The sequence below is a fragment of the Stegodyphus dumicola genome, chromosome 9 (genome assembly GCF_044657685.1).
Source record: "Stegodyphus dumicola isolate Sdum_Otavi_A_Nest chromosome 9, ASM4465768v1".
Lineage (NCBI taxonomy): Eukaryota > Metazoa > Arthropoda > Arachnida > Araneae > Eresidae > Stegodyphus > Stegodyphus dumicola.
In genome coordinates, this window is record NC_140776.1 from 137871792 (window position 1) to 137884518 (window position 12727).

The following is a 12727-nucleotide window of genomic DNA, read 5'->3' on the forward strand; positions in this document are numbered from 1 at the left end:
CAGTGCGGAAATTGTAAAGATACGCTATTTTCAAATGTATGTGGTTTACGGGCAAAGAACATGATATTCAATAAATATAGGTAACACATAAAACGTTAAAAAAAAAGGTTCCTTTTTGGCGTAATATAAAATATGAATGCTTCTAGATTTTATTTTATCTTTTTTCCCCTCTGAATACACTCAGAAAATTTTATGCTCTGAATTTTATGAATTACTAAAATAAATAATCCACTTTAATTTTAATAATTTAATGATGATATAATCAAATAAATAATCGTTTTGTAATGTTGTTATAGTTTTGAAAATCACTGCCTGAAAATGTTCATTAAATTAAATTTAAAAAAAAAAAAAAAATCTTGTTTAATTTTACTTTATTTATTTCAAAGCATCACATACTAACCTTATTTAATTTTACTTTATTTTTATGCAAAATTAAGTTCATAAATTTTGTGCTTAGAGTTTTTACAGTTTTACCAAAGTAAAGATGTTTGCACGAGAATTACGCCTGAAAAAATGCGTGAAATGCAGTAAAAACTGCTTTAATGAGATATATTAAATCCTATTTGAAAAAAACTGTGACTTTCATAATCTCCTCACTATACAACGTATCACATTTAATAATTAAAAACAGTTATGTGATACAAACGCCATAGGTTTCAGTGTTCAAGTAAACCAGATTGTCCGTATTCTTTCTCGCGGACACGTCGGTGACACGCGCCCTGTTCCTAATTTGAAAAAACCGTCAAATATGTATTAAGGTGGCCACCAAAATGAGTGATTTTGGTATATAAGCTTAAAATATTTTAGTTTGAGAGCAAACAAATATTTTAGGTGATAAATAAATAAAAATAATATTGCTGTTTTTCAAATTTTTACTTCTTAATAGCAAAAGTACTTTTATCAAAAATGATAACCATTTCTGAATGAGCAACTTGTAATTTATTTCATGATTGCAGCACAGCATTTAAGTGAATAATCATATTTCTAAACTGTTTATACTAATTCGTTTTTCATTTCTTATCTGTGCAGCTGATAAACAAGTTTGTTTTGAAGTTGACTCTTCATGTTTGTGCTTTTTTATTTAAAGTAACAGATCTTTGTTTAAGATGCTTGCAATACGAAAATTAAGAAATATGTATTAAAAAGTTACTGATGGTGCTGCTGGGAGTCTACTGCAGATAAAAGTGCAAAGGTAGTATTCAGATTTTTATGAAATTGCTGAGCGAAATTTATGATGTAAAGTTTTTGTAACTTTTTTGTTAACTTTGCAAGCTCCAAATTCTATTAAAAAGAGTTAAATGATTAAGTCATAATTCAGGAATTAACCAGACATTTCTGTTTAAGTTTTGATTTATAATGTAGTTTTTCTTTTACATATACAATGTTTTCTGTATTTAAAAATATTTGACAGTATTTAAAAAATTAAGTGTATGATGAAATTATCTTCATATATTTCAGTACAAAGGCATTCCTTCATATGTCTTTTAATTCATAATTTTATTCATATAAAGATATTAGGTACACACATCTACTTTACCATATAGTTTAGTCAAAAAGCACAATACATTGTAACTTGGTAGTGGTAAGCACTAGAAATGGAATTTTTAAGTAGAAGTTTTTGTCCATTGGAAATTCCAAAGCACAAAAACTTCCATTCAATGTGTTATTCATTTGGTTTACTGCACTGCAGCCATCTTTCTTTCCAGGGCACAAGTGCATGTCTGTTTCACTGACTTCCTTTGCTCTCAGGATCGAAATGAAACAACCAGATTTCATCTCGAATGACTTCCTGAAAGCATTCTGGATAATCATAAGAGAAACTTTGCAGAAGATCGTCACATCACTTTCTTCATAATTTGCATAATTTCCCTCAAAGAGCCACGGTATCTAATGAACATAAATTTTTCTGTATCTCAGTCATTTTATTAGCATTAAACATCCTGTATGCTCCATGATCTGTCTTGTGATGTATCTGTCATGTTGGATGGGTTGCTCGATGACTGATGTATTTAACCACTTGTGCTACGACTAAACTTCACGGTTGCGGTGCCGTGCGCTACAGTATAACAAGTGGTAAAGTGTCTCATTTATGCTGCTCCACGTCTGTGAGTGCAATCCAAAGCTGTAACTCGAGAAATAAACAATCGCGTTGTAAGGCGATGTGCGCACCACGTTATTTTCATTTTTGCTTGCGGTTTGAGACAAAAGTATCTCGACGTACGTGGCACATCTTTTTAGCGCAAGTGGTTAAACTGGTTATGTTAGTTGATGGTTTACTCAAACTGCAATTCATCCTGGTTGTCACAATTATTATAAGGTGGCATAAAGGTTCTTTGTCTAGGATGAATGATTTCAGAGTGCAATAATTTTCATCAGTGGTAAAATCCTGTGCCTTTGTTAATGATTCCGATTGCAGCCTTAAGGTGGCTCCAGATGGACAAAGAGATAAACGAAGTCTTTTCAGCAGGGTCGGGAGATGGACACTTTGTTATGTATGAGTGAAAGAATCCTCCTCCCTGGGAATTCAGTGCAAGTAAACACAGGGAGATATATAAGGTTGTTTCCTGAGAAGAAAAAAAAAACTTTCCTGTTTAGAGCAATGGGCATGTTGGCCTGCTAAGAACGATCATTCCTCGTGTATAATGTGCGACAGCATTTTTCCTGTAACAAAATTCTGAAATTACGGGACTAAATATATCCAAGTCCCATATTGTCAAGATATGCAACTGTTAAGGCTTTCATCTTATTAAAATTCATGTTATTGTTAAAACTTGAGTTTGAAGTTCATTTCAACCCTGTGTCACACCCCAGGGTTTGCGTAGCGGTTACGGCCACTACACCACACAATCACCACCCTGAAAGCACTGAAGCACATTACTTTACATTAACCTCACAGACTGGCAGCAGTTTACTGTAAATCAATGTTGCTGAGTTATGTCTGGATTTGTAGAAAATTTGATCACTGCACGCTGCCATAACAGGTTAGCACGTTGATCATCCATTGTAGCTTACTTGTAAAAAGAGAAAATTTAAATATAGGCTAGGTGGTAAAGGACAAATGCCTTCTATCTACAAAATTTCATTTAGCTAGTGCTTACCATTATAGGGTTACAGTGGATTGTGTGCTACATTTTGACTTAACTTCTGTATTAGCTTTAAATACACTCTATGAGCAATGAGTATGATAAATCATATATGCCAAGTGATAATCAGCCATCATTTAATGTTTTTTACCAAGCTTCATCTAAAAATACTTATTTGAAAGAAATGCCAACTGTGTAATACATTTTCAACAACCAGACTTCTCTTGTACTAAAATATGTGTTTTTAGAAATGCATCATGTAAAGTGTTTTCATTTAGCTTATAAGAAATTAGAAACAGATATTGAAAGAAGACTAATTTGGCAGTTTTTTAATACATTTTTTCACAGCAAGATATTGCTTATACTAAAAATATTCTCAATACATAGTATTGTAACAATTATAAATTTATTTGCATAGCTCAAAATATATAAACGCTAATTTAATATCTTATTTCTATATAACAAAAGAGAAAAAAACTTTTAAAAACTATTGTTATTAAATGTTAGTGTGCACAAAAAAATTTCAGTGTATGTAAAAAATTATTAAAATAATATCAGCACAACTTTCATTTGTTTAAGAAATTCAGATATTATGTAGGAGTAAAGGATAGCAGCAAATAAATTACAATGAGATGTTGTATGAAGGATGAAATTTCGTGAAAGAATTATTAAATAAATCTATACAATATTATGAGTACAAAAATTCAGAAAGTAAACTAAAAAGGAATTATGAATAACATTTTGGTGAAACTTGAATCCTATGCAAAAATTATTATTCCCTTTTAAATGCTGGCTTTTAACTATACAAAATTTAATTAGCTGTCTAAAAACTACTTGAGACCATTAAATAATTTTTAAACAAACTAATTTTCATTTATATTTTTTTGTTCTAAATTACAAAAGTGTTACTTTGACAAAATATGAAAAAATTAAATTTTATCAATCAGAGTATTACAATCTTGCTTGAAAAATTTGCAAATAATATTGGGAAAAAAAAACTACATAAAAATCAACTTTTTTGAAATTATGTGCAGTGTATTCCTGCAGTGAAATAAATGTTCTTACATGTATAGTAAAGTAAACTGCCTACATTTACATTGAAGGGTCAGCTACTGTATCTATGCTATATATGCAGTCGTTTGTTTGATATTTTTGTGAAATTTAACTTTTAAAAATACCTGGAAGGATACATTTTAAAAATGTAGAAGTGTTCAACATGTATTGCTTCGTTTTCTAACATCCTCTTTGAAAAATGATTGGTTTTGAGGGGGATGCTTATTATTAATGCAGTTTTTATCATTATTTTAAAATAATTAATTTCTTGAAAAATTCATGAAAGTCATACTCATTAAGAGTTCAAAATAGTTAAGTCGACGCAGGAATTTAATTTTTGGGAAGAATGAGCTAGAAATATGGCTACACATTAGGAAAAAAAATGTAATGTGTTACCTTATATTTTACGTGTAGATAGTAAATGGCGTTATAGAACTAAATCTTTATTTTAAATTAGTAAATGGCGTTATAGAACTAAATCTTTATTTTAAATGAAAATCACATTCTAAAGCTTATCTTGGGGAAACTTATCTTTGTTAAATCAAGGAACTTAAGGACATAATCCTGTATGATAACCACAGAAATTTCTAAAATGGATAAGAGTAGTAGACAAACAAAGTTAGGTTCCTTCAATACTCAACTTCAGTGACATCAATTCACATATGCATGTGGGAGAAGCAAAGACTTAATGGGAGTATAGAATAATTGTTTTTGAGCAGACTGTGTGTGTGTAAATGGCGTTATAGAACTAAATCTTTATTTTAAATGAAAATCACATTCTAAAGCTTATCTTGGGGAAACTTATCTTTGTTAAATCAAGGAACTTAAGGACATAATCCTGTATGATAACCATAGAAATTTCTAAAATGGATAAGAGTAGTAGACAAACAAAGTTAGGTTCCTTCAATACTCAACTTCAGTGACATCAATTCACATATGCATGTGGGAGAAGCAAAGACATAATGGGAGTATAGAATAATTGTTTTTGAGCAGACTGTGATTCAGTGATGATGTGTTCATAGATTTCTGGTCGAGAAGAGCAAATTTTGTAATATTAGAATCGTAGAAGCTTTCTGGAGAAGATAATACAGAAGTGGATAACTGCCAATGATGAAAATGAATGCTGAAATGATGATGGAATCTTGTAGGTATTGGCGATGAAGAAGATATCCAGAAAGAGAAATGGCAAAATTAGCACTGCTAAAGCAGCAGCATAGTGAAGTTAACATTCATTAGCCATGATGGCATTCAACATATAGGAGGAAGTTAATTACAAAATGAACATGCTGTTGTTCATGCTGTAACTGATCTCGTTAAATAATTTATCACAGCACTAGTTTAACCAGAATGATTTGAATAACAACTGGTCACTGCTCAGAATGATCATAAGACTGGAGAGAGAATTTTAATGCAGCAAGCACTGTTGTGAACTGTAGGAGAAGTGAAAACAACTTTTAATTATGAGAAACATCAGAAAGTTTCCAGAAATGACCTATAAGTAATATTGATGTAGGTACAGTGGGGGTAAGGATTGGAAGATTTGAATATGTATCAAAAGAGCGAGCAGTTTGAGCTAATAAATTGTATTTGGGTGGTATTATTGTTCTTCAGTTTGGTTTTCTAATGCAGTTATCTCATTTTTCCGATCCCTGATGTTTTTTTAATCATACAGGTTGATATAAAAGTCACATATGTTAAAATTTAAAAAAATGTGTAAATTTCACAATGAATATTAACAGCAAATTGTTTCAATAGATGATGCCTTTGTACTGTCACAAGTAATGTTTTGCTTAAAATTTCACTTGTAGTTTATGCAGTTAATTTCAAAAATGATTTATTTGGGGCAAGATTGATATTAATTTCCCAAGCAGAATGAATTTTTATGATTGAGCATTATTTTGCAGTGCACATTGACAGAAAAGTTGAAGCATTTAAAGAAACATTCCCAAATATTTGTGTATCTAGAAAGGTGATTTTTCATTTAATAACGTCACTTTGAGAAACTGAAAGCATTCATCATAAGACACAAATTGTGCACTCTAGTATAATAAATTTGACTGTGATGCTAGTTTTCTCGCACTCTATGTTGCAACTACAACACTTTATTCTGCACTTCATCTATCTTGTCTCAATTCAGAAGAGACTGGTCCTGTCTTTTTGAATTCGAACAAAATGGATTTCATTTCCTAACGGTAAGTGTTTTTTAGTTTCTTGAAATCAGGTTAATAAGTGAAATATCATTGTCTTGTTGGGCTCTTAAACACTTGAGATGATCTCGTAAATGCTTCAATTATATTTTTCTACAAGACCACAGTCATTGCAACATAAAACTAAATCAAAAATTCAGTCTGATTGGGAAAATCTCTATTTTGCGCTAAAACAGTTTTAAAGCTTGCAGAATAAACTGTAAATAGAATTTCAAATGCTATATTTACTTGTAACAGTAAACAACTATGATCCATTGAAATAATTATTCAAAATTAATATTTCTTTGGCAGTACCTACAATTTTCAAAAGTTTGAATTGTTTTATTTTACCCTGTATGATTGAATCAAACATGTAGTTATATTTCTTATTCATTCTGTTATATATCATGCAGAAATAAAAGGATAGAGAAATATTAAATGCATGTGTAGAAGTAATTATTTCAGAATTTAATTGGTTTGTTTTTAATTCCTTAAAAGAGTTTTAAAAAGTAATATAAGAAAAGGTTTAAATGTTTTCCTTAAAATTAATGAAGTTTATTTTGTTATTTTATCTCCTTGGTATCATATTTTTACTGGTATTGCAGAAATATTTGATATTTCAAAATACAGTTTAATGTATTTATAAATGACATGAAACTGTAAATAAAGTTAAAAAACATTCGTAATTATTATTTTTAATCTTCCTACTACACGGGTACATTTTTCTGTTTCTTCCACTTAGTAGTGGAGGAAGAAGGGAAAAAAAAAAAAAATATATATATATATATATATATAGAGAGAGAGAGAGAGAGAGAGAGTTCTAAATTTCTTACTTTTTGTCTCTCTCTCTCTATATATGTCAAAAAGTAAAATTTTGAACCAAATCCTATATATATATGTACATAATTTTTCAGTGCTCAATAGTGCATTGAACAGGTTAGTAACTACCAGAGGCATTTGATAATCTTTGGTGGTAAAGGAAGTTACAAGTTTTAAACAACTAAATATTTATAAAGATTGCTTAATATTGCTATATGTTTGTTCAATACTTTGCTCTCTTTATTTTGTGCCATGTAATAGGACACTGATTATAAAAGAGCTAACTTAAAAAAAATATTGTATAAAATTATCAAAGCTACACTTGATTTCATAATGAATGAAAATTTTGAGTAATAATCAATAATAATTTAAACCAGAGATAATTAAAAAATTACTGTTATTATTTAGCTTAAAAAGCATAAATGCTATATTAATCCTGCTCTAAATCTGTTATGAAAATAAGTTAACAAATCTTCATTAATTAGACTTCATTAACAAATCTTCTTCATTAGACTTTGTCTGGTGATGTTTACATTCCAAAACAAATGGATTTATAATAGCTCAATCTTCACACAAATAGCACTCTGTCTTTAACAAGAGCAAAGTTGTTATACAAAATCTATTTCATTTCTTAAGTATATGTAATAAAAGAAGCATTAGATGCACCGTGTTTTGGAACATTTTGCCACTGTTATTGTAGTCAAAACTCTTACTACGTGTCAGTATATTTTGAATATTTTTTTCAAGAAATTTTTATTATTCAAAGGAATATCTAAACAGTACAGTTTTAAATGTTGAACAATAAGATTTCATATTTATTCCATTTTAAGCTGTAGGAAGATTTTTAAAATTTTTTTAAAATTTCCAATTTTAAAATTTAGTTTAAAAATCCTTGCTGTGTTAGAAATTTAAGTATCCAAAGTACTCTTTAACAAGAAAAACATTTTTCATAATTTTAAAATTATTTCTGTGGAATTTGCAAATATTGGAAAAATTATTTTGCTTTTAGGTATACAGTATATAATAAATGTGATCATTTTCAAGTCATGTAGATTTTAAAACATAACTGAAATTGAACATTAAGGTGGTTTCAAAAGTCCCATCTGGAATATAGATTTCACTTGTTTAACTTTTCCTGTTAAAAAGTGCATCTAAAATTCTTACAGTACAACAAAAATTTTTAAAATTCTCCATAAGTATTTCAAATGTAATAAATAATCCTAGTGTGTGTCTTCTCCCAGAATTCAACACTTTCTACTACTTATTATACATGACTATCATTTTATACATTATTTTTATAATCATTCACATGTAGAAGAATAAGGAGCTTTTTTAATGACTTTCTTTGTAACAATAATACATTTAGATAACTATTAAAGATTTTTTAGGGAATACAGATTTTTCTATACCTTAATTTTTAGTGGCAACAAAATTAATGTATTCTATACGTTAATTTTTGTTGCCACAGGAAGAGCAAAATAAGGTTCAATTCAGAAAAATATTTTAATGCAAATATTAAATGATGATCTTGGGCCCCCTTCTAAATGTATATGAAATGATGAAATATACAATGACAAACAATATTCGAAAAGATATGCAAAACTTTGCTGAATGATAAAACGAAAATATGCATCTCCTGTAGGAACACACTAAAAGACTATTTTTTTTTTTTTTTTTTTTTTTTTTTGCCAAGCCTGAAACAACCTTTGGTTCAATGGCACAGTGAAAATATTTGGTATAGAAATATATGTTTCTGAATGCCCAGGATTTATCAACATGAAATATAATTGTAGTATCACAAAAACATATATTGTGACATTCAAAAACCTTTTTTTTGGACTACACATAAAAGTCTAAAACACTCAAAAGGTTTTGACTGAGACACCATACTTTCTTTTTCTTATGTCATATCAGCGATCTAACGTGTAAAACATTTTATATATGAAGTTTAAATTTGTAAGATATCGCAGAAGATTTTAATATACATGACTTGGCAACACTCTATGGCTATAAGAGAAGCTCTAAACACCCTGTATAGCTTGGGGAACTAGGGGCTGGGATTTGCTTGACTCAGTTGTTCAACTTCCTCATCTTCATCTTTCTGCCTGCTGTAAAAGACGGGAGGGAAATATTCATTACACGTAGTTAAAAACTGAATTTTTTCATTGGAAATAAAAATACATACCAATTAATTCAAGTTAAATATAAAAGCATTTTAATGGCTACATTTTGAATTTGGATAATCACATAGCCAACACTAGCATTAGTTCTCTAGTTATCTGGATTGCCTGATTTTTGTTTTACACTAAGCGATCCTGATATCAGGAATTATCTTCATTAACTCCAAAAATAAAATTGTGTTTGTTGTAAATTTATTTGCATATTTTATTTATTTTTTGGTGCACATCTGCACCAAAAATGGTTAGTTTTAAATGGTTGGTTGGTTTTAAAATATTTTTGCCAAATTAGGTGATAGGAAAACTATTAAGTTTTCAGGTCATGTCGACACAACTTCAAAAGAATCTAAACTGTCAAATTCGATTCAAATTAATAATTATAACCTGGGTTATTAAAATTAAATCTAACATGATTTTGACATAAAATATATTGATATAATATTTAGATGTGGCGAAGCAACTCGAGGGCTTAAAATAACATTTATAGCGCAAGAGTCATCAAGTTTTTTGGTGCTGGAAAAGTGAAAAATGTGCAATGCCGTCCCCGAGACTTGAACTCAGGGCCCCCAAATACACGTTGAGTATGTTTCATTATACAACAAAGGCATGCGGAAAGGAGGAAGAAAATACCTTATACACTCTCCCTTTGAGAGGGTAACTGGTGACGAATTATCGTCCACCACCTTTTAGTTTGGGTACCATTTATAGAGTTGTCATTTTTTTGAAGCAAGAGATGTAAAAAAATCGGCAGTGCCCTTTATCAGCGGCTAGGCAAGCCAAGGCAGTGTAACTCAAACTCTGAACCTTCCGAATATGCATCGAGTATACTTCCACCAGGAAGGCATGCGGAAAAGTGGGAGAAAATACCTTATACATTTATAGAGCAAAGAATTTAACTATGCTATGTCATATGAATGAGAATTTCCTCCTGTAATAATCATTCGACTAGTAACTTTGAAATATTTACTATAGAAACATAACATGAAATGATGGCAGAGTTCAAGTTCAAAATATAGGGGAGGAGAGAGCAAATCCTTGCAACCAGTTGTAAAGAACGCTCCTGAACTCTACTAGAAAGACCTATAATGCTCTTGACTAAAGAGAACGTCGGTAGCAAACTCCTCACACTACGAGGACTATAATTCATTTTAAATTCATATTTTAAAGAACTGTGAATGGCAACGACTTAACGGAGTAATATGCATGCGTAAAGAGAAGAGAATTCTGGTCGGACGCCAGTGAGAGAGAGTTTGGGAAGCTCCGCCAGCGAGCTGAGGTGTGGAGACTAAATTTGTCCAGTGATGACGAGTGCTATCTTCGTTAACGTCTCTGATCGTGTCACCAACTCGGATATGTACTCAAGTTTTCTAAATGTATTAATTAAATGTTGTATCTGTGGTATGTGCTGTAATTAAAGTGATGCATCACCAATACCAGTGTTGATACTGAAGCATCCACGACGTCACAGACGAAAAAGAAAATAAAAATTGGAGGTTCCAACCGAGATTTGTGTGACAAGAGACCAGGTATGTGTTCTCCACAATATTCATTTCCAGGCCTGAAGAGTATAATGTAGTTATTATTTATTACTTATTCGGGAAATCAATTCCCAAAGCAGAAGTAGCACATCATTGCATAAGAGTTTTAAACACTCAATGTGTTTGTTTTATATATCTAACAAGATATTTTCCTTTTGCGGTATATTCGGGAAAACATTTTCCCATTAACACGTAGCACATCAGTGCATTTTATAGCACGTCAGTGCATAAGAGTTTTTAAAACAATCAAAGTGTTGCATTTAAATATCTAACGAGATATTTTTCTTTTGTATGATAATGGGAAAAATCCATTCCCGTAAATAAACAGCACATCAGTGTATTTATGTTTAACGTTTCGCTATAAATTGGTAATAGAATCTTAACTGTTTATTTTGTGTTATGTGAAAGCACATCAGTGCAATATTGCAATTTTCATTTCTAAGTCATTAGAAGAAAATTTATGTTAAATTCTTGTGAAAGAAATAAGTTGTTGAATATATTAAAAACTTGTTACTTTGGTTTTCTCATGAAAGCACACCAGTGCTGTATTTTAATAGGATGTGTATTTTCTGATAAGTAGAATGTTAAATTTTATGATTTAATTTTAAATTTTTAAGCTTTGAGCAGTAAAGAAATGTTCTAATAGTGTTCTGATTGAAACCTGCGCCTATCGAATTTACGTAGTATTTGCGTTGGCTATGTGTTTGCCAACGGAAGTAGCTGTCATGAAAACGATAGTTAATTAAAGGTGTTTATATTTATTGGCGCCACTCTGGTTTTTTTTCTGTCTGGCTGTACTAAATGAAAAGAATTTGTTATTATTTTTTATACGAAGTATTCAGTAAGGTTGTTTATTCGTTTTATGTTCGAATGGAAATAAATCCAAAATGATTAATGCTTTTATTAACCTTTTATTTTCATTTGCCTAATTTTGTAAGAAAGAAGAAAAGTTAGTGTTTTTTATATCTCTGATATAGTTTTATGTGTATTATTTGTGAATAACTATTTGAGTTATTTGTTTTGAACGATTACTTTTGTGAAAATGGCATTTTTGGGGAAAGCTAAGAAAAGGGATCTATTCCTTGTCGCTTCAGAACTTGGGGAAATAGCTTTAGAAGATATGAAAAAGATAGATTTAAAACAATTAATAACGAATAGTAAAAATTATGAGGAAGAATTTGTTAAAAATTTGTTAGAAAGTAATATGACTGATAGGATAGAAAAGGAAAACTTAGAGAAGCAAACAAGAGCGAAAGAACTACAGTTAGAACAGGAAGCTAGGGAGAGGGAATTTCAGATACTACAACAAAATAAAGAAATTGAAAAGCAACAGTTAGAACTAGAATGCCTTAAAGCAAAACAGAACACTGAATTTGCTAAACCTGGAGGTGAAACCGTATTTAATCAGAATTTTCAGAAACTTATGCCCAAGTTTAATTTAAAGACTGATGATATGAGTTTATTCTTAGAACTTTTTGAGAGGCAAGCTAAAGTTTTAAAATTGTCCACGGATCAATGGGTGTCATATCTCATTGGTGTCCTTCCGGTTGAGGTAAATAATATAATTGCTAGGGAGCCTGAAGAACAGGCTAGAGATTAACAACATATTAAAGAATTACTACTTAAAAGATTTAAGTTAAGTGCTGAGAAGTTTCGGCAACTTCTTGTTAAGACTCAGAAAAATCCGGATGCTACGTGGTACGATTTTTATCACGAAATGAAAACATTTTTAGATGGGTGGCTCAAGGGATTAAAAATCGAAACATTTGAGCAACTCAAGGATTTAATGTTGGTAGATCAAATTAAAAGGCGCACGCCTAATGAGTTTAAGGAACATTTTATAGATGAATGGGCCACGATCACTTCACCAA

The 12727-nt window shown here is 30.4% G+C and overlaps 1 protein-coding gene across 3 annotated transcripts in view; it reads right to left on the bottom strand.

Moving 5' to 3' along the window:
• Window positions 1-1468: 1468 nt before the first annotated feature.
• LOC118205585 (mannan-binding lectin serine protease 2-like) overlaps window positions 1469-12727 on the bottom strand; it is a 232465-nt gene continuing 221206 nt past the window's right edge. For all 3 annotated transcript variants that reach the window (XM_035377889.2, XM_035377883.2, XM_035377878.2), the window contains one exon: window positions 1469-9249. In XM_035377889.2, coding sequence (XP_035233780.2) covers window positions 9189-9249 — 61 coding nt within the window. In that variant the 3' untranslated portion in view covers window positions 1469-9188. The remainder of the gene's footprint in view (window positions 9250-12727) is intronic.